General features: G+C 44.8%; 1 protein-coding gene across 5 annotated transcripts in view; it reads left to right on the top strand.

Moving 5' to 3' along the window:
- Window positions 1–22,597: 22,597 nt before the first annotated feature.
- Window positions 22,598–23,872, top strand: part of LOC140198154 (uncharacterized) — a 106,217-nt gene continuing 104,942 nt past the window's right edge. For all 5 annotated transcript variants that reach the window (XR_011886112.1, XM_072259126.1, XM_072259129.1 and 2 more), the window contains exon 1: window positions 22,598–22,915. Coding sequence is in view for 4 of the 5 variants with exons in the window: in XM_072259126.1 (XP_072115227.1) it covers window positions 22,867–22,915 (49 nt within the window). In the remaining variant the exon portion in view is untranslated. The remainder of the gene's footprint in view (window positions 22,916–23,872) is intronic.

A 23,872-nucleotide genomic window follows, 5' to 3' on the forward strand; every position in this document is an offset into this window, starting at 1 on the left:
AGCTGCCTGTATCCTGGGATAAATCAGTGTGTTCGAGGAGGGAGGGTCTCACGGAAGAGCAATCACACTGATTGCAAGGTCGAGAAGATTATCATCATCCCTCCAGGCAGGATCTTCCCTACTCCCTCCCACCAAATTTATGGTTTCCCAAAATAATTAACTTCTTGGCAATTGTGACCCGAGTTAACGTCAACTGCTGGTAAACAAAGGATATTTTACAGCAGGCGCTTGTATCCGCAGGGACTTGTATGGGGAGCTGGCCAAGTTCCCGTCAGGCTCTTGATAAATGGCCATCAGAAAGTGTGTGGAGATTTAAAGTGCAATTACCTTGAGAGGAGTTGGTGTGTCACCAAAGACTCCAGCAAATTTCCATCGATGTACAGTGGGAAACATTCTGGTTGGTTGCATCACCATCTAACGTGGAGGCTCCAATGCACAAATCACAAGAGGCTTCAGAGAGTTGTAGAATCAAGCAGCTCCATCACGGGCACAACCCTCCCCACTGTTGAGAACACCTTCAAAATGAGGTGCCTGAAGCAGACAGCGCCCGTCGTTAAAGACCCTCACCATCCAGGACATGCCCTCTTCTCATTCTTACCATCGGGGAGGAGCTACAGGAGCCTGAAGACCCACACTCAATGTTTTAGGAACAGCTTCTTCCCTTCCACCGTCAGATTTCTGAAAGGTCTGTGAACACTACCCCACTCCTCCTCTCGTAAGCTATTTATTTATTTTATTTTTCATTTGTAACTGCCGGTAATTTTTTTAATGCGCTGTACTGCTGCCACAAAATCAATAAATTTTCCAACATTAGATTAGATTAGATTATGAGGACACGCAGTCCTCCTTTATTGTCATTTAGTAATGCGTGCATTAAGAAATGATACAATGTTTTTCCAGAATGATATCACATGACAAACCGACTTAAAAAACCACATAATTATAACATATAGTTACAACAGTGCAAAGCAATACCGTAATTTGATAAGAACAGACCATGGCACGGTAAAAGTCTCAAAGTCTCTCCAAAGTCCCGTCATCTCACGCAGACAGTGAACCTCCAGCGCCGCCAACTTGTCGATACAGCATCCTGGAAGCACCAGACCACAGTCCGACTTCGGGTCCGTCCGAAAACTCCGAGCCTCTGACCAGCTCTCCGACACCGAGCACCGAGCACCAACTCTGCCGAGTGCTTCGACCCCGGCCCCGGCAACAGGCAATAGACAAAGCCGAGGATTTGGAGCCCATTCCCTCCGGAGATTCTCGATCACACAGTAGCAGCGGCAGTGAAGCGGGCATTTCAGAAGTTACTCCAGATGTTCCTCTGTGCTTCTCACGGCTGCCTCCATCAAATCCAGATTGTGCACGGCTCCCTAGTTAACACATATGATATTCATTCGGAACAGCCGCGCGCGCTGCGTCACTCTGCCATCTTCTCCTCCACCCATTGGACCTCCACCATTTTTTGTGTGTTGTTCAAGATTCCCAGGATCTGCAGAGTTGAGACAAAAATTTCATCAGCTATGATTGAATAGTGGAGAAGACTCAATGGACTGAATGGCTCCTATAAACTTCTCACTTTAATCTCATCTTATTCTCTCCACATTCCTCTTGACTGCCGCAAAATTTTACCACTCAGCTGGGGCCAGGGATCATTTTCAGGGCTCAGATAACCTACCAATCTGCACCAATGGGATGTGGGGTGGGGGGGGGGAAACTACGCAGACACAGAGGGAGCATGCAAATTCCACACAGGCAGCAGTAAAGGGGACCATTTAAATGAGATCGCTGGAGCTATGAGATAGCAGCTCCACCAAGGCATGCCCTCTTCTCACTGTAACCATCAGGCTGGAGGTACAGAAACCTGAAGGCACAAACTCAGTGATTCAGAAACAGCTTCTTCCCCTCTGCCATTGATTTCTGAATAGACGTTGAATCCATGAACAGTAATATTTAAATTTCTGTTTTTACACTAATTTTAATTTAACTATTTAATATGTATGTGTATATATATACTTACTGTAATTTATTATTTTTTTCTATTTTATCATATAGTGCATGGTATTGCTGCCACAGGGTTAACAAATTTCACAGCATATGCTGGTGATATTAAACCTGATTCTGATCCAGGTCCCCAGGTAAAAACTTCAACAACATACACAGAGTGCTGGAAGAACTCAGCCAGTCAGGCAACATTTATGGAAAATGGTAAACAGTCAACGTTTCAAGCCAAGGTCTTTCATCAACTGTGATAAGACTGCTGAACGGATCATGACCCGGATCTGGGCCATACCCTTCAAATATCCGGACCTGCTTCTAGGTTTTTTTGCACTACCTTACTTTCCATTTTTCTATTTTCTATTTATGATTTATAATTTAAATTTAAGCACAGAGGAACATCTGGAGAAACTTCTGAAACGCCAGTTCGCTGCTGTTGTTACTCTGTGGTCGGGAATCTTTCGGAGGGTAGGCCTCAAAATCCCCAGCCTTGCCTGCTTTTGGCAACCGAGAAGGAGGTTGAATTGTTCGGACAGAGATGCCGCTCAGTACTCAGTGTCGGAGAGCTGATCAGAGCTCGAAGTTTTCGGATGACTCAGAGTCGGATTGTGGTCGGCATGGCAGGGAGAGTGTTTCTTCCTTCTCCCGTCTGCATGAGATGTGGGACATTTGAGAGACTTTGAACTTTTTACTGTGCTCATGGACTGTTCTTCATCAAGTTATGGTATTGTTGCACTGTTGTAACTATAGGTTATAATTATGTGGTTTTGTCAGTTTTTTCAGTCTTGGTCTGTCTTGTGTTTTGTAATATCACACCGGAGGAAATGATGTATCATTTCAATAATGTATCATTTCTTCATGCATACATTACTAAATGACAATAAGAGAGGACTACGTGTCTTCATAATCTAATCTAAATTTTTAATATTTAATATCGATTTGTAATCCAGGGAGCAAGAAACGCAGAATCAAATATCGCTATGATGATTGTACGTTCTAGTATCAATTGTTTGGCGACAATAAAGTATAAAGTATCAGGACTGGAAAGGAAGGAAGGTGACAGAGGCAAGGTGGAGCATGGGGGGGTGGGGAGGGGAGAGTTCAAGCTGGCGGGTAATAGGTGAGAGCAGGTGAGGCGGAATGGTAGGGGTGAGGGGGAAACAGGATGAAGGGAGAAGCTAGGAGCTGACAGATGGCAGAGGAAAGGGGCAAAAGAAGACGGAATCTGATAGGAGACACTGGACCACGGAGGAAAGGGTAAGGAGAAGACGAACCAGAGGGAGGAAAAAACTTGCATTTATATAAAACTTCTCCCATTTTGAGCCAAACATGTGAACATGTAAATTAGGAGCAGGAAGAGGACTCCTGTCTTTTCAATAGGACCACGGCTGATCTGACTGGTAACCTCAGTTCTGCATTCCCGTCCACTCCGGGCAACCTTTCATCTATTTGCACGTCAAGGGTCTACCTCGGCCCGTATTGATATTCAAGGTCAGTTTAGCGTCACTGAATTCAGAATCAGAAACAGGTTTAGTATCACTCACATATGATGAGGATGTACAGTACTGTAACTTCCCTTACCTAGGGAGGGGGCATCTCAAACGCAGGAGTACAGAACTGGGTAGTAGCAGAGGGCAGGGGTCCTGTTGCTTCGTGTTTATAATCTCTCTCTCTCTCTCTCTCACACACACACACACACACACACACACACACACCTCTCTCTCACTCGCCCCCCCATCTCCTTCCCCCTCCATCTCTCCCTCTTCTTCGTCCTTCTCAAATGAACTCTGTAACTTTTCTCCCTGCTCACAGCTCCCGGATACGCGTGTTGCTATGAGCCTTCGAGGCTTTGCTGAAAGCTTCTGGATTCCCATGGATTGCGGGGAAGGGGGGAGGGGATTGGGGGGGTGAGAGACATTTCTTCTGGCCCTGGGGAACTGCGGAACTGCCTTTTTAAACAGTACAGGACGCTGCCACTCGCAGCCTCCACAGAGTTCAAAGCCTGGCGAGGTCAGAGCACTCGCTCCCCTGTGCACCAGGGGTAACCAGTCACTGAAACATTGAAGTACGCAGCACGAAGGTGACTGGTCGGGGATGACGTGATTTCCCACGGTATACTCCGGGAGTGTCTCACGGGAAAATCCATATCTCCATGTATGTCCCGAGTCTCATTAGAATTCCAGACCGCTTGCATAGGGCTGGGAAATGCGTTCGCATCTGCCTCTAGCTCGGTACAAGGGCTCCCTCCTCAGGTGAAAGGCTGAGAGTTCAAGACCAATCGCTGGAGCCTGAGACAGAAACCAGCCCGAGTGGGTGCTGACTCTTGCTGGTGGCGCCTTCAGGCAGCTCCGCTGAACCCCTGAGATAGCGGCCAACAACCCCGTGGTGCTATGTGTCAAAACAGCAGGGTAGGACCCCAGACAATATTTTACTTTCACGCTTTATCACCTGGTTAGCAACACAGAAAAATGTTAGAAGAACTCGGCATATCAAGCAGTATCACAGTACTTCTTTTGGAAAATAAACAGACGACGTTTCAGGCCGAGGTCTTGAGTCAGCGTCCCGATGAAGGGTCTCGGCCCGAAACATCAACTCCATAGCCGCTGCATGACCTGTTGAGTTCCTCCAGCACTTTATGAGCGTTGCTAAAGGTTTCCAGCATCTGCAGAATCTCTTGAGTCTCTTACCATATAATTAATTATGGGATCTTTCTGAATGCCTACTTTCCTTTTCGCCTTTTAACATAGGCAAGAAGGGCAAATTTAAGTCTGAGCAAGATCCAAAATCACATGATAGGGCGAGACATCTTACTTTACTTTAATCACATTTGACTTAAATGTAGATTTCCCCTTGAGAAGTGCCTGTTCAGTCAGAATCTGAATAAAATCAGAATAAGGTTTATTATCATTGACCTATCTCAGGAGATGTATTGTTTTGTGGCAGCAGTACAGTGCAAGACATAAAAATCTGAATCTGTTTTAATATCACTGGCATATATCATGAAATTTGTTGTTATGTTGCAGCAGTGTATTGCAGTACAGAGTAATATGTCGCATCTGGACTTTCTCCAGTTAGCGGACGATTCCCCTCCACACCTCTCTGACGTGGTGGGGAACCGCGTACGAGGCAAGTTACAGCCGTGGTTTGCCATTACCTTCTGCCGGGTGAGTATATGGGTGAGATCACCAGCTCGTAACCCAGCACAGATAGAAAGCGTGCAGGGGAGCCGGCTGGATTCGAACTCGAGACCTTTCGTCCCAAAGTCCCGCACTGATGTCACAATGCCACCAGTCAGGTCAGAGTATTTAAAAAACTAAATTACAATAAGTATATCACAAGTTAAAATAAATAAATAGAAAATGCAAATGAGGAATAGATAAGTAATTTTCATGAACGTCCTTTCACAGTGGAGATGTGGAGCAATTTCTTTAGCCAGAGAGTGTTGAATCTGTGGTGGAATTTTTTGCCAAAAGTGACTGTGCAGGCCAAGTCATTTGGTATATTTGAGGTAGAGGTTGATAGATTCTTGGTTAGTCAGGGCATGTAGGGTTACAGTGAGAAGGCAGGAGGTTGGGACTAAGAAGGAAATGAACAGCCATGATGAAATGATGGAGCAGACCTGATGGGCCAAATGGCCTCATTTTGTTCCTATATCTTATGGTCTTATCGACAATTCAGAAATCTGGTGGCAGAAGGGAAGAAGCTGTTCCTAAAACATTGTACGTGGGTCTTCAACTTCCTGTGCCTCCACCCTGATGGTAGAAATGAGAAGAGAGCATTTCCCAGATGCTGAGTATCCTTAATGATGGGAGGAAACTGGAAGTTCACACGGTCACACAGAGAATGTGCAAAGACAGCACATGAAGCCAAGTCAGTACCTCACCTTCCAACTGGCCTTAATGATAGGTCCATCTGTCACCGCCATTTGAAGATGTCCTTGATGATGAGGTAGGGTGAGTCAACAGCTTTCTGCAATAACTTTTGATCCTGCACATTGAAACCTCCATTTCACCAGTCAGAAGGCTCTCCATGGTGCATCTGTAGAAATTTGCTAGTCTTAGGTGACATACCCAATCTCCTTCAGCCCCTCATCGTAAAGCCCACAAGCACAGTCCCAAGTGGAGGGAGGCTGGCTGTTCCAGTTCATGGGGCAGTGAAGCTATTGACTGAAGCTCTGTACATGTGACAATAATAAACCAATTTCAATTCCCAGGATAGCACACCGCACCTGCTGTGTCTAGAGCCACACAACGCCAAGGCCAGCTAAGGAGAGACAGGGCTTCCCTTCTCCAGTGATAACCTGGATGGTATTTTAATTATAAGGCTGCTAGTTTCTGGGTTGTCATCCTGGGAATTGGAATTGGTTTATTAGTGTCACATGTACAGAGGTTCAGTGAAAAGCTTCTCATACATATTCCTCATACAGATAAATTCATTGCACAGTGCATTGAGGTAGAACAATAACAGAATGCAAAATAAGGTTCACTGTAGCTAGAAAATAAGATGTCAAGAATCTATCTTCTTAGACTGGGGAACCAGACAATAGTCTTATAACAGCTGGGTAGAAACTGTCTTTGAGTTTGGTAGTTCATGCCTTCTCCTTCTTAAACAGTCCCTTGGGGTCAAACATGTCTTGCTCTCATTGAGGAGCAGATCGTGTCTTTATGTGACTCCCCTGAATATGAGGTGCTGTTACAAGCCAGCTACCACATAGAACTGACGGAGAAAGGTCCTCTGACAAGGAGGTTCAAGACTGGAGACAAGGCTCAGTTGCATGAACATAGACAATCATAGTACGCTATGATATTTTTTATTTCAAAATATACTTTATTCAAAAATAAATAAATACAATAAACCATTCAATAACTTTCCATCCTTTACATACGTTTCCATTAAAGTCAGTACATATCCATATTTATGGCCACCCACGTGGCACTCCAGTAGTTCACCCTACCACACCATTGTTGAGGGGTATACTCCCCACCACCCGACCCCTCCCACTCCCGCGGGTGAAGAAACCTATACCGTGGTCCTTGCCCAGCGGGCCCTTGCAGTGGCTGCACCGAGTTTCAGTGCATCCCTCAGCACGTACTCCTGCAGCCGAGAATGTGCCAGTCGGCAGCATTCTCCCACGGACATCTCCATGTGCTGGTAGATCATCAAGTTTCGGGCCGACCAAAGAGCGTCTTTCACCGAGTTGATGATCTGCCAGCAGCACCGGATGTTGGTCTCCGTGTGCGTCCCCTGGAACAGCCCGTAGATCAGAGAGTCCTCTTTTACGCAGCTGCTGGGGATGAAATGTGACACTAGCTCGTCCATCTTCCTCTACACCCTCTCTGCGAACTGACAGTGGGCAAAGAGATGGGTCACAGACTCCTCCTCACTGCAGTCCTCCCGTGGGCAGTGGGGTGCGGAGACGATGTTCTGGGCGTACAGGAGGGATCTGACTGGGAGGGCCCCTCTCACCGCCAATCATAGTACACTACGACTGAGCACCAAAACAGACTCTTAATCCCATCCAGTATGTGCCTACCTGGTCTTCTGCCTAGTGCCATCTTAAATATAGATGTCCATGAGGGCCGCACACATTTCAGTTGAGGTGAAACTAACAATAGTAACTGTAAAACTCCTAGTAGTAGTAATAGATGTAGTAGCTGTAGAAGAAGGTTCAAAGTTCAAAGTACATTTATTATCAATATATGCATATACTATACATCTCCAAGATTTGTCTCCTAACAGGAAGCCATGAAACAAAGAAACCGAAAAGAACCCATAAAAACAGAACATTGAACAGTCAGTGTGCAGAGAAAAAAACTAATAATGCAAACCAATAACCACAAACTAATAGTATTCTGAACGAAAGGCTGCAGAGAGAGTCCGTAGTTCAGCACAGAACCGAATAAATGTCATGGAGCAGTGATCTGATCTGGCTGGTCCCTTGCCTCAGGCACCGACACCCTGACCTTTCAATTGGGCCTGGCATCTAAATCTCTGTCCATACATCGGAATCAGTTGCCCTGATCTGCTCTGTGGCCAGGACCCCACTGCCTCGATTCAGCCTGTACACAATCTAATAGTACTAGTAGTAATATTAGCTGCAGTAGCAGTTGTGTTGGCGCGTGGCCAAGTGGTTAAGGTGTCGGACTAGTGATCTGAAGGTTGCCAGTTCGAGCCTCAGCTGAGGTAACATGTTGTGTCCTTGAGCAAGGCACTTAACCACACATTGATCTGCAAGGACACTGGTGCCAAGCTGTATCGGCCCCAGTGCCCCTCCCTTGGACAAAATTGGTGTCGTGGAGAGGGGAGACTTGCAGCATGGGCAACTGCCGGTCTTCCATACAACCTTGTCCAGGCCTGCGCTCTGGAAACTGTCTGCAGTTCAGAAGAATGAGAGGGGATCTTATAGAAACATACAAAATTTTGAAAGGGATAGATAAGATAGAAGTAGGAAAGTTGTTTCCATTGGTAGATGAGACTAGAACTAGGGGACATTGCTTCAAGATTCAGGGGAGAAGATTTAGGACGGAGATGAGGAGAAACTGTTTTTCCCAGAGAGTGGTGAATCTGTGGAATTCTCTGCCCAGGGAAGCAGTTGAGGCTTCCTCACTCAATATATTTAAGATACAGTTAGATAGGTTTTTACATAGTATAAGGGAATTAAGGATTATGGGGAAAAGATGGAGCTAAGTTTACGGACAGATCAGCCATGGTCTTATTGAATGGCGGGGCAGGCTCGATGGGCCAGATGGCCTACTCCTGCTCCTATTTCTTATGTTCTATGTTCTTATTAATGCAGAGATAGCTTTACTCTGTATCTAACCTGTGTTGTCCCTGCCCTGTGATGAGACAGTATCTATGAAACTTTACTCTGTATTTAACTTGCATTTACCTCTTCTTGGTTCTAAGTTTGTTATAGCTGGGAATGGCAGTGGGAATAAGCTCTCACTCACCTCTTTCACCTCAGACGGTTGAAAAAATTTGGTATGGGCCCTCAAATCCTAAGAACTTTCTACAGGGGCACAATTGAGGGCATCCTGACAGGCTGTATCACTGCCTGGTCTAGGAACTGTAACTCCCTTAATCACAGGATTCTGCAGAGAGTGGTGCAGACAGCCCAGCACATTTGTAGATGTGAACTTCCCATGATACAGGACATTTACAAAGACGGGTGTGAAAAAAGGGCCCGAAGGATCATTGGGGATGAGTCACCACAACTATGGTCTGTTCCAGCTGCTACCAACTGGGAAATTGTACCGCAGCATAAAAGCCAGGATCAACAGGCTTTGGGATAGCTTCTTGCACCAGGCCATCAGACTGATTAACTCGCGCTGATTTAATTTGAGTGTATTTCTATGTTATATTGACTGCTGTATTTATTATAAATTATTATAAATTACTATGATTGCACATTTAGATGGAGATGTAACGTAAAGATTTTTACTCCTGGTATATGTGAAGGATGTAAGAAATAAAGTCAATTCAATTCAATCCACTGCCTATTATATTCTCCTAATGATGTGGTGTCTCAAATAGCCTCCGACAAGCACGTCCAGCTCCTGGCCTTCACCTGTGGCTTAGCTACGAAGCCCGGTGGAGCCATTTGAGGAGAAGTGGCAAAAGACAGTTCACTGGCACCTTAAAACCGGTCACTTTGGGCAGATGGGGCTCATCAGCCGTGGTTGGCAGCTCATCTAGGAGAGGGAAAACTGATATCAAATCTCCGCTGCCTTGCAGCTATACCCGCCCACGGGGAAGGCTTTGGGAGTAAACCCCAAGGAAAAATCCAGAGTCCTAAGGAGTTCCTAAGTCCTTACGTTGAGTTCAACGCTGACTGGTGAATCCTGCGACGCCACTGGTGCCAAACTGTATTGGTCTCTGCTGTTCCTTTGGGTTCATCAACAGTGCGGAGAGAGGGAGCTTGCTACATGGGCATCAGCTTGCTCTCCATATCATACTGCCTTGGCTTGTGTATCATATATACAACTGAGATGCAACATCTATGGTCGACCCCGATGGAAGGAGGGCCTCGATGCTTCTTCTCTGAGAGTATGTGATTGGACTGTATTAAGGGAGCATTTTTCTGTATCTAACCTGCCTAGGAGTGTACAATTGGAGTATATAAATTAAGTTTTACTCTATATCTGACCTGCGTTACCTCTGCTCTGGGAGTGTATGATGGGACCATATAAAGGAAACGTTTCTCTGTATCTAATCCGATGTTATTCTAATGGTTGAAAGAGACAGGCCAAAGCGTCCACTATACGGTCCTGTCCCTGTCTTCAGGGTGTGTGACAGGACTGTATAGTGGACACTTTGGTCTGTCTCTCTCCATGCCAAACCTGCCCTCGGTGTGTGCATTGGGCCAGTGTTGAGAGATCTTTGCTCATATCTACCCCACGTCGTCCTTCGTTGGCTGATGAATTTTCTATCAGAGTTACCATGTCTTCAAAGAAGGGAGTCACTCTGTCTGTGCCCAGGGTTTCACTAGAACAGAGGGAACATTCTCACGCCCTGACCATTCCCAGCCAGTTGTTATCCAAATCGTTTGGGGAAAAGAAATTAATTGATGTACTTCAAAAACCTTTCCAAGTAAAACTTGAAAACAAAATTTATTTTTACTTAAGAGAAAAACATTTTTCCAAAGTCCAATATGAAATGACTGCACTTTCCCATGTGTATATCTGCCCTCCCCACTGACCCGTCATAATGTAAAATGCAGAGGCTTCCTATTTCAGATAATACTGAGCTGTGCATATTAAACCCAGGCATATCAAACCCTGTGCATATTAAACTCTATTAATCACTGCAGTATCTCCATTCTTAAAGAGAATATTCCTATGTTATTTAGCTCTGACTGTTAGTTTATAACATGAATATTTAATGATGTAGAAAGAGGATATTCAGCCCATTGCATCTATACTAGCTCCAAAGAATGATCCCATCAGTTCTATTCCTTCTCCCCTATCTCCCTATAGCCCTGCAAATTATGCTCTCATCCACTAGCTCATCAGCTCCCCTTCTTTGATTTTCTTTTTGCCACTGATCTATGCTGAGAGCCTGTGAACCTCCCAGCACATCCATGAGAACTAGAATCACGTTTGTTATCACTGACACTGGCATAGAACTTATTAGTTACATCTGATTCCTCCCATGCAACTTTTAGTATTTTCTTAATGTGTTGCACAGTACTACTTGGGTGGTGGGACGGAGATACATGTCTACCAAAGGAGGTGTAAGGCTCTCCTTCCCTCTGCTGGCCTGCAGGGTCACATGATCAGGGTCAGGTGAAGCTATGCAAGGAGGTGGTGGATGGTCGTGTGTGCAACTGGTGCATATCACAGGTCCTGGTTCTGCGACCACCGACACCAGGCAGACAACCTCCGAAGAGTATTGATGGTGGCTGTGGTCACTCGTCGACTTGTAAAGACACATTGCCCAGAAGAAGACAATGGCAAACTATCTCTGTAGAAATATTTTCCAAGATCAATCATGGTCACATAGACCATAATCGCACACATCAAACGACATGGCACATAATGAATGAATAGTACTGCCGTCTATGTAGCAGAACTACAGAGCCAGACATAATAGATGACAATAATCAAATTAATCAATAAATGCTGCCAAAGAGGAATAGAATGGTAAAGCTCTCAGTGTCACAGAGAGAATGTACAAAGACAGCACATGAAGTCAAGATCAGCTGTCAGTACCTCACCTTCCACTGGCCTTTACAGTACATCAAAGTTCAAAGTAAATTTATTATCAATTATGTATATGTTCCTATATATTATAGAAACATAGAAACATAGGAAACCTACAGCACAATACATGCCCTTCGGCCCACAAAGTTGTGCCAAACATGTCCCTACCTTAGAAATTACTAGGGTTACCTATAGCCCTCTATTTTCCTAAGCTCCATGTACCTATCCAAGAGTCTCTGAAAAGACCCTATCGTATCTGCCTCCACCACCGTTGCTGGCAGCCCATTCCACGCACTCACCATCTCTGTATAGAAGATTTACCCCCGACATCTCCTCTGTACATACTCCCAAGCACCTTAAGCCTGTGCCCTCCTGTAGCAGCCATTTCAGCCCTGGGGAAAAAGCCTCTAACTATCCACACGATCAATGCATCTCATCATCTTATACACCTCTATCAGGTCATCTCTCATCCCCCGTCGCTCCAAGGAGAAAAGGCCGAGTTCACTCAACTTGTCTTCATAAGGCATGCTCCCCAATCCAGACAACATCCTTGTAAATCTCCTCTGCACACTTTCTATGGCTTCCACATCCTTCCTGTAGTGAGGCGACCAGAACTGAGCACAGTACTCCAAGTGGGGTCTGACCAGGGTCCAATATAGTTGCAACATTACCTCTCAGCTCCTAAATTCAATTCCACAATTGATGAATTCCAATACACCGTACGCCTTCTTAACCACAAAATCAACCTGCACAGCTGCTTTGAGCATCCTATGGACTCGGGCCCCAAGATCCCTCTGATCCTCCACACTGCCAAGAGTCTTACCATTAGTACTATATTCTGCCATCATACTTGACCTACCAAAATGAACCACTTCACACTTATCTGGGTTGAACTCTATCTGCCTCTTCTCAGCCCAGTTTTGCATCCCATCAATGTCCTGCTGTAACCTCTGACAGCCCTCCACACTATCCACAACACCCCCAACCTTTGTGTCATCAGCAAACTTACTAACCCATCCCTCCGCTTCCTCATCCAGGTCATTTATAAATATCACGAAGAGTAAAGGTTCCAGAACAGATCCCTGAGGCACACCACTGGTCATTGACCTCCATGCAGAATATGATCCGTCTACAACCACTCTTTGCCTTCTGTGGGCAAGCCAGTTCTGGATCCACAAAGCAATGTCCCCTTGGATCCCATGCCTCCTTACTTTCTCAATAAGCCTTGCATGGGGTACCTTATCAAATGCCTTACTGAAATCCATATACAGTACACTACATCTACTGCTCTTCCTTCATCAACGTGTTCAGTCACATGCTCAAAAAATTCAATCAGGCTTGTAACGCACGACTTGCCCTTAACAAAGCCATGCTGACTATTCCTAATCATATTATACATCTCCAAATGTTCATAAATCCCGCCTCTCAGGATCGTCTCCATCAATTTACCAACCACTGAAGTAAGACTCACTGGTCTATAATTTCCTGGGCGATCTCTACTCCCTTTCTTGAATAAGGGATCAACATCTGCAACCCTCCAATCCACCAGAACCTCTCCCGTCAGATGCAAAGATCATCGCCAGAGGCTCAGCAGTCTCCTTCCTCACCTCTCACAGTAGCCTGGGGTACATCTCATCCGGTCACGATGAATTATCCAACTTGATGTTTTCCAAATGCTCCAGCACATCCTTTTTTTAATATCTACATGCTCAAGCTTTTCAGTCCGCTGCAAGTCATAACTACAATCACCAAGATCCTTTTCCACAGTGAATACTGAAGTAAAGTATTCATTAAGTACCTCTGCTATTTCCTCTGGTTCCATACACACTTTCCCACTGTCACCCTGGGTGGAAAAAGGGGTCACCGGTACCTTAGCTCTCCTCAGGTCTACCACCAGCTCCTTAGTCTTTTTCACATTAAGCTGCAGATAATTGTGCTCACACCATGTGACAAAATTACCTACCGTAGCCCTGTACTCAACCTCATCTCCCTTGCTGATGCATCCAACTATGGCAGAGTCATCAGAAAACTTCTGAAGATGACAAGACTCTGTGCAGTAGTTGAAGACCGAGGTGTAAATGTTGAAGAGAAAGGGACACAATACAGTCCCCTGTGGAGCCCCAGTGCTGCTGATCACTCTGTCGGACACACAGTGTTGCAAGCACACGTACTGTGGTCTGCCAGTCAGGTAATCAAGAATCCATGATACCAGGGAAGCATCCACCTGCATCGCTGTCAGCTTCTCCCCCAGCAGAGCAGGGCGGATGGTGTTGAACGCACTGGAGAAGTCAAAAAACATAACCCTCACCATGCTCGCTGGCTTGTCCAGGTGGGCGTAGACACAGTTCAGCAGGTAGACAATGGCATCCTCAACTCCTAGTCGGGGCTGGTAGGCGAACTGGAGGGGATGTAAGTGTGGCCTGACCATAGGCCGGAGCAGCTCCAGAACAAGTCTCTCCAGGGTCTTCATGATGTGGGAGGTCAATGCCACCGGTCTGTAGTCATTGAGGCCGCTGGGGCGCGGCGTCTTCGGCACAGGGACGAGGCAGGACGTCTTCCACAATACAGGAACCCTCCAGAGACTCAGGCTCAGGTTGAATACATGGCGAAGTACTCCACATAGCTGAGGGGCACGGGCTTTGAGCACCCTGGTACTGACACCATCCGGTCCTGCAGCCTTGCTTGGGTTGAGACATTTCAGCTGTCTTCTCACCTGTTCAGCTGTGAAGCCCACCGTGGTGGTTTCATGTGGGGAAGGGGTATAGTCATGAGAGCAGGGTGGGGGACTGTGAGGAGGGGTAGGAGGGGAGAGTGGAATATGTGTTGGTTGGTGGCCGACAACAGATGGCTCATGTGGGGGATGGGCAGGGGCCACAATGTCAAATCTGTTAAAGAACAGGTTAAGTTCAATGGCCCTGTCTACACTGCCTTCAGCTCCTCTGTTGCTAGTTTGCCGGAACCCAGTGATGGTCCTCATCCCCGTTTAGACCTCTCTCATGTTGTTCTGGTGGAGTTTCCACTCAAGCTTCCTCCTGTACCTGTCTTTAGCCTCCCTGATCCTGGCTTTCAGGTCCCTCTGTGTTGCCCTCAGCTCCTCCCTACTGCCATCTCTAAACACCCTCTTTTTAGCGTCCTATTCATTCACGTCTTATCCTCTTGTTCTTCACATACTCGTCTTGGGATTTTCCTTAATCCTGCCCGCCAAGGCCTTCTCATGGCCCCTTCTGGCTCTCCTAATTTCCTTCTTAAGCTCTTTCCTGTTAGCCTTATATTCTTCTAGATCTCTAACATTACCTAGCCCTCTGAACCTTTTGTAAGCTTTTCTTTTTTTCTTGACTACATTTACTACAGCCTTTGTATACCACGGTTCCTGTACCCTACCATAACTTCCCTGTCTCATTGGATCGTACCTATGCAGAACTCCACACAAATATCCCCTAAACATTTGCCACATTTCTTCCGTACCTTTCCCTTAGAACATCTGCTCCCAATTTAAGCTTCCAATTTCCTGCCTGATAGTCTCATAATTCCCCTTACTCCAATTAGATGCTTTTCTATCTTGTCTGTTCCTATCTCTTTCCAATTCTCTTGTAAAGGAGATAGAATTATGATCACTATCTCCAAAATTCTCTCCCACTGAGAGATCTGACACCTGACCAGGTTCATTTCCCAATGCCAAATCAAGTACAGCCTCTCCTCTCGTAGGCTTATCTACATATTGCGTCAAGAAACCTTCCTGAACACTCCTAACAAACTCCTCCCCATCTAAACCCCTTATATTGAGGTTCATTTTCTTGCAGGTGAAAAAGAAATACAAAATTAAAATTTGAAAACAAACTACACATAAACAGACTAATGGCCAATAAGCGAAAAAAAAAGACAAAGTGTGAAAATACAAATAATACTGAGCACACGACTTGTAAAATGAGTCTTTAGGTCATAGGATCAGTAATGGTGAGTGAAGGCATTCACGGCAGTTCAGGAGCCTGATGACTGTTGGGTAATAATTGTTCCTGGACCTGGTGGTGTGGGACCTGTGGCTTCTCTACCTCCCGCCCAATGGTAACAGTGAGGAGAGAGCAGGGGAGTCCTTGATGATGGATGCTGCTTTCTTGTGCTAGTGTTCCATATAAATGTGCCCAGTGGCGGGGAGGGCTTTGCCTGTGATGGAGTGGGCTGCAGCCACCACTTTCTGTAGCCTTCTCCATTCCTGGGTATTTGTGTTTCCATACCAGGTCATGAAGCAACCAGTTAGGATACTCTCCACGGTGCATCTGTACAAGTTTGTCAATCTATGGAATCTATGCAGACCTTTACAACAGTAGAGGTGCTGTCATAACCTCTACACAATCCATACGCAAGATGTTGGTACCTGTTCTGGGGAATATAAACTGAAAAGACAGTGCGTCGGTCGGGACGGGAGCAGTTTTTGCCCATCCTCCGCGATGGTCATCTCCATGGCTCTGAGGCCATGCCCTGGCAGCTGTGCTCTATGCCCGCGGATATGATGAACTAATAAGTGAGGCTTTGGGCCTACTCCAGGCTACGCCGGGGTTCAGATCTGAGGGCTCACTTTTGGTTCGGAAGGTTGTTGTTTGCTTCAATTGTTGACATGATTTGTATTTTTTTCTTTCCCTTGTTGGTCATTTATTTTTATTTTTATTTTTATTCTTTTTTCTCTTTAATTGGGTTCTCTGGGGTTTCTTGCATTGTGCTTACCTGTGAGCAAGCAAATCTCAAGGTTGTATAATTTATACATTCTTTGATAATAAATATACCTTGAATCTTGAAAATTGGTCTATTTTCTGTATATATGAAGTGATCTGTTGTGCAATGCAGAACACCGACCCTCTTCGCTGCTTTTAATGACCATTATTTAACCCACAGCCTATTTGAGGTACTTACCTTTTGCACAGTGATTAACCTATCACAGTACTTAATTCACCAGTGTACAGTAGTTATTTCATAATGTACAGGAGCTGGGCATACTGTGCACTGGGCTGCAGTTCGGACAAGGCTGACTCTTGTGTCTTGTACCAACCTTTAATGTTCCCTTCATTCTAGTGGAACCATGGGCACAAAGAGAGTTTCTCCTCTCCCTGTTGACATAGCAATTCTGAGGGAATATTCCCTGGGTAGGGACAGCACAGCATAGATATAGAGCAGGGATTTCTTATTTCTGGTCCAATGCACACACCTAGGGCAGGGAGAGCATTCAATTAGACGGGGTAACATTTCCCTTATACTACAGCAGGATCAAGTTGACTATTACATGCTGTAAAATGTGTTGTTTTATAAATATATATACAGTATTTTCACAAGAGTTGGTTCCTAAAATTGTCATATCCAGGGGTGGTAGTGGGGATAATCTCCCGTTACCAAGTCCATCTCTTGGCCTTCACGTGTGGCTCAGCTACTAGGCCCGGTGGAACCGTCTGTACTGACAAGAGAAGGAGAGAAGGACCACTGATGCCTGAAAACCAGTCGCTTCGGGCAAATGGGGCTCGTCAGCCTTGGATGGCAGCCCACCTTGGAGAAGGAAAGCTCTGATTTTAAGCCCCCGCTGCCTTGTGGCCATGCCCACCCATGGGAAAGGCTTCAGAAGTAAATCCCGAGGAAGAAATCTGGAGCCGGGGTCCCTAAGGCAGTTTACAACTTCACTTTGACAACCTCTGCGACGACACTGGTGTCAAGCTGCATTGGCACTTGTCCTTCCCTTGGACTACATCAGTGACGTGGAGACGGGGAACCCACTGCTTGGGTAACAGCCAGTTCTTCAAATCTTCCCACCCAGGATTTCCGCCCTGAAGAGGACACGGTCCACCAGCAGCGCAAACCCATGATCCCCAGGGATCGACGGCAGCCTGCTACTAAATAGTGCAAAACAGAGAGCAAACATAGTGAGATAGTGTCTATGGGTTCAGAAATCTGACAGTGGAGGGGGAAGAAGCTGTTCCTTAAAAAATTCAATGTTGGAGAAAAGAAGTGTTCCTAAAAGACATTTGATGTTGAAGGTGAAGAAATTGTTCTTGAAGAAGCAATTTCCTGGATGCATGGAGGTGGTGACAGTAAATCCAGGACAGCTGGTGAGATTCCTCTGCCTGCTCCAGAATAAAGCATGGTACTGCACACATGGCAAAACCCAATCCCCCCAGTGCGGAGTCCTATTTTCACAAAGACTTATCAATGACATACTCAGGTGAATTTGACAGTTGAGGATTCACGGCTCTCTGGGATAAGGAATTGCAAAAATGTAAACAAAACCGAAATACCTAGTCTAGATTCAGTACCTGCTTCACAGTTCAAATCCAGTGAGCTGTGGTCCAGATCACATACCTACAGGGTGCTTGATCCTGGGGCTGCCAAAGCTGGCTCTCTGTGTGTCCGGGAAGCAGGCAGCAGAGGGTTCTATTTGGACAGACGGCCTGCCGATGTTCTGTTTGGACAGACTGCCTGGCGATGTCCATATACAGGTAACCATGGAGAGGGAATACCTGGTGTCTGCAGGTACCATGGAGGTGCTCCAGGACCATTAGGCAATACTATGCTTGACAGGTATGGGAACAATTTTATTTAGTTTATGTTAGTGATTGTGTTAGTCACAGTTATTGTCTGTGTGCTTGTTGTAGTGTTGTAGAATTTAATTATTAGTAAACATGTTGTTAAAAAAAAAGAGCACTTGACAATCAGTGAAACCTGGTAACAGTGAAAGAAGCCATTTGGACCATCTTTTCTCTTCCAGTTGGGTAAGAGTTTTATTTCCTAAAGATGTACTTCTGTTTTATAATATTTGCAGTTACACAATTTTTTCTGCAACTGAAAAAGAGCTACCTACTCTAACCCCAACAGCCACCATTAGGTCCATTGTCTGACATGTACAACTCTCCAAGTGTGATCTCAATGTGATGGAGGATTTTGTCTCTCCCAACCTTTTGGACGCTATGTTCTACACTTCCTCAGGGCAAAATATTTTTCATTGATATCCCCCCACTAATCTTTCTAACAATCAGGTTAATGGACTGCCCCTTGATTTTTACCCAGTTTGCTTAGAGAAATGAGTTTTTCCTATTTGCTTTCTCCAGACGCATCATCATTTCACATTCTTCAATTAAATATGCACTCAGTTTCTTTTCTTTCAAGAAACATACCTTATTTTCTGTTCATTGATGCTTCCAGATCAGGCTGTGATGCAGACAGTCAATATTCTATCTTTGCAAACTCCTAAGGAAGTTCCAAAGAACATTTGAATCACAAAAGTGTCAGGATTCAACAATCTGAACCCTACCATCAACATGAACAGCTGTCCCTATCCCCCACAGTGCAGATCCCCACCCTGTTGTCTACTCTAAGTCCTCTTCTCTGAGAAAAACCATCCCCTCTAATCTGTCCTTGTTCACTGTCAGCCCTCATCCCACCAACTATTATTTAAATCTGTTCAGGTAACGCATCCTTCCTATAACATGGCGATCAGAAATGAAAGCACACTCCAAATTACTAAATTGAAATTAAAAAGCACCTAGCCCATTGCTTTTAAACAAGACTTGACAGAAAGACCTCTAAATTTGCTTTTAATTTATGTTTTATATTTAGTATTTCATTATTATAAGATAATCGTATTATATATTATATTCAGAAGACTGATTGTACCAGAGAAGATGTTGTTGGTTTAAGCTCTAAATTGTCAATTTTATTGTAGTTTAGCTTTCTTTATGCTTGCTTATATGTGTGTATAATCACCTGTTCAAAAATAATATTTATATTAAGTATTTATTAAATAGAATTATAATATGAAATGTATTATATATTGTATAGTTATTATTCAGTAATTAATTCCCATTAAAATTTAATAATAAATAACAGTAAATAACAAAATAAATAATAATCTATAATTTTTAGATAACTAATATTTTTTAAAGTTGTTATCATGGCTATAAACAGTACTGGGGCCTCTCAGGGGACTGGATTGGCTCCCTTCCTGTTTATCCTAAATACCTTGAACTTTAGATACAAAACCGAATCATGTCATCTGCAGAAATTCTCTGATGACTCAATAATAGTTGGGTGTTTAAAGTGAGGATGGGAGGATGAATACAGGGCCCTGGTGGACCCTATACATCTGTCAGACAAAGGAGATGGAGATGGACTTTAGGAAAACTAAGTCTTTAGGAAAGAAAAGTGGCTTAAGGACAAATGTGAGTTAATAGAACAATTGCAGAAGACCAACAACAGCAAATGGATGTACGACGAGATCAAAGAGGTCACAAATTAGAAGAAAAGCGGGCCAACAACAGGATGTATAAAAGCAAAAGGCAGCTCTACAATTATGGAAAAAGGAAAAATAATGCAAAGGTGGTCAGAATATATCAAAGACCTTTACGACAACAAAAACCAAGAGGACAACTTTGATATTGGCAACAACAATGAGGGCCCAGCAGTATTGAAAGAAGAAGTGGAACATGCTATGAAGAAAATGTGAAAGGGGAAATCATCAGGACTAGATAAGATTTTGGTGTAGAGAAATTAACAATCTTGTTGAATAGAATATACAACAGTGGCAAAGTACCAGAAGATCTTTTAAAGACAGTATTCATTGCACTGCCAAAGAAACCAGGTGCAACAGAGTGTGGACAACACAGAACAATTAGTTTAATGAGCCACCTCACAAAAATTCAGTGAAGAACAATACGGCTTTGTTGAAGGCAAGGAAACATCAAACACCACTTATATTCTCAGGAATATTATCGAAAGGTCAACAGAAGTACAACAAGGCCTGTACTTCTGTTTCATTGACTACACAAAAGCCATTGATACAGTGAAACACCAAGTCATCATGAAAATGCTTAAAGATATTAATGACGGAAAAGATCTAAGAATAATCAGGGATCTCTACCGGCAACAGAGTGCAGCCATTCAGATAGACAACTAGATTGGTGAATATCAGCCAATAAAGTGAGAAGTCAGACAGGGTTGTGTTCTATCACCAAACCTGTTCTCCCTGTACAGTGAAAACATCATGAGAACCATACAAGACCTACCTGGAATAAGTATAGGAGGATACAATATCAACAACCTCCACTATGCAGATGATACAGTACTGATAGCAAACAGTGAAGTAAATTTACAGAAACTAGTATCTACCATCAGAACAGACTTGGCCTAACCTTAAACAAAAAGAAAACTGAAGTAATGGTAATATCAAAGAAGCCTGATATCCCAAACTGTAGGATCATATTAGGAAATAAAATCCTGAAACAAGTTCACAACTTCAAGTACCTTGGATCATGGGTAACATCTGATGGCAAATGTGAAACAGGCATAAAAGCAAGAATAACAATGGCAAGAACAGCATTTACAGAAATGAGAAACATCCTAACGATCAAGATATTAGCAATTGACATTCACCTTAGAACCCTCAGCTGCTACATTCTTCCAATATTGATGTAAGGCTGCGAGTCATGGACCATCACAAATGCAATGGAAAAAAGAATCAATGCAGCAGAGATGGGGTTCCTCAGAAGAATGCTATCAATATCATATATGGACAGGATAACCAACGAAGAAGTTCTACAGAGAACAAAAACAAAACGTACATTACTTTAGAATATCAGAAATCAGCAATCAAAATTCTTTGGACACATCATGCGAAGGGAGACATTAGAACACTTAGTTACAACTGAAAAGTTGGAAGGAAAAGGAAGCGGAGGTGGACAGAGAATGAAAATGATAGACAGAATAACATCATGGTTAGAAACCGGGGAGGTAACAACTGCAATTCAGAGAGGCAGGGGCTGTGATGGATGGAGAGACATGATTGCCCACACCAAACTGCAAGGCACCTTAATGAATGAAGTCTGCATTGCACCTGTTACTAATGATGGTGAGAATGTGGATGTGGTGAGGATCTACAAGTTCTTGGGACTACATCTGGATGACAGACTTGAGTGGAGCACCAACCAGAGTCTGTGTACAAGAAGGACCAGGGTCACCTCTACTTCCTGAGGAAACTGAGGTCCTTTGGAGTATGCAGGCCTCTCCTTCACATGATCTACCAGTCTGTTGTCACCAGTACAGTCTTCTATGCAATGGCATGCTGAGGCAATGGCAACAACATGGGTGATGCCAACAGGCTCGATAAACTGAGTAGAAAGGCTGGCTCTGTTATAGAAGTCAAATTGGACACACTGGAGACTGTACAACAATGTACCTGACAGAAAATCCTGGCAATTCTGGACAATGTTTCTCACCCTCTGCATGCCACCTTGGCTAAACAGAGGGTGAGAAACATTTTTAGTAATAGACTAAGACAACTGCACTGCTCCAAAGAGCGCTATATGAGGTCATTCTTATCCTCGACAATTAGGCTCTATAATGAGTCAGCCTATAGCTGGGAAAGTGATGACCCCCTCCCGTTAGACTCTCTGTGGTAATTAATTTTTTATATCTATGCACTTATACTGCCACTGTGACACTGTAATTTCCATTGGGATCAATAAAGTACCTATCTATCTATTGCTTCTTAAAAGTAAATAACGATAGCAATTATTGTGCTTTTAATAAAAATAATTGAATAATGAAATCAAAATCTAATTTTAATTTAGTTTATTTAAATTAACATTTCACACAGAGCTCTGGGATATATTTAACCGCTGGAGGTCCGCTCCCACAGAGCAGTAACCAGGCGGGCGGTTCCCGAGGTGAGGTCGGAATGCAGCGGGAACCTTAGGGTCACCGCCGCGGTTTCGGAGGTCGGAGAGCGCTGACACCTGATACGCCGAGGTTTTCCTGGATTTTGACCTGATTTCCCTCGGCCGCTGGGAACCATTGGCGGCCCTTGCGAGCGATGAAGGCGGAGTTCTCCCCTCCCTGCTAGCAGAGAGTTCCCACCCAGCGAAACGCGCTCACTCCACTTTGGCAGGGTCCCAGCAACTGGTGTGTGATCGTTTCCTCTACGCCTTTAGACTCGACCTCTGGTCTTGCTGTCCACTCTCAGACACACGGCGCCCGGGACAAGCCCGGGGGCGAAACCAGCCAACTGTGTCGTGATCTGAGAACCGGCCGCCGTTAGTCTTGGAGATTCGTTTGGATTTGTTTAGCTGGGACCGATATACTTTTCTCTTGGTTTCCTCGTGTGGGCGTTTCCGACCAGCTGGCGGTCTGCGGGAGAGGGATGGTGCACCTGCTGGGGATATTGCTGCTGATTCTCCCAAGTTCTGAAGGTGGGTAAACAGACCCGCACAGACACTCACATGATCCAAACTCACGGGCAGATAAAGGCAAGAAGAAACGGGCTGACGCGCACACGGGGCGGTTTGGAAACTTCACAATGGTCAACTATATAATGGCGTTGCGTACGGTTTGGCAATGCATACCGTCGGAATCAGATCTGACGCTTTCACAGATGGCAAATTGGTTTACTATTGTCACATGTACCGAGAAACAGTGAACAACTTGATTTCGTGTGTCGTGCACGTCAATGCATTGAAGTAGTGCAGGGGAGAACAATAACAGAATGCGGAATCAAAGGTTATGGTTACAGAGAGAGCGCAGCGCAGGCAGACAGTAACGACTCATGCCGGCGAAGTTGGCAGCAAACCGGTGCTCGAACCCGAAGAGCGGGTGGCGGCAGAGAGCGTGCGGTAATAGGGCGAGGAAAGCGCGCCCCTGTTTCACAGAGCAAGACTGACCCGGTGCTATCCACATTATTGACCGCTAGGGAATGAGAGGAGAAGAAGTGAGTTCACAGGAGAGTTTTAAATAAAAGAGAAAATGCTGGATACACAGCAGTTCAGCCAGCACCTGTGGAGAAGGGATCAGGGCCAACTTTCAGTCACTATTCTCCGACTAGACTGTAATGTAACTAGTAGACACTGGTTAATATTAATAGTTCATGGCTTGGGTAAAGAGCCTAAATTAGAACTGAGCATAAGTGGGAGACACCATGAGAGTGTCCTAACCAGCTGTAACACTGTCTGGTACAGGACATCGCAAGGCACCTGACCGCAACTCCCTGCAAGGGATTGTGAGGGCTGCTGAGAGTATCCTCGGGCCTCTTCCACCCATTCAAGAAATGTTCGCAGGGCTCTTAGCATTGTCAAGAATTCCACCCCCCCCACACACACACACACACCCATCCCATAATCTCTTTTACCCCCTAAAATCAAGCAGGAGGTATT

The sequence above is a fragment of the Mobula birostris genome, chromosome 5 (genome assembly GCF_030028105.1).
Source record: "Mobula birostris isolate sMobBir1 chromosome 5, sMobBir1.hap1, whole genome shotgun sequence".
Classification (NCBI taxonomy): Eukaryota; Metazoa; Chordata; class Chondrichthyes; order Myliobatiformes; family Myliobatidae; genus Mobula; species Mobula birostris.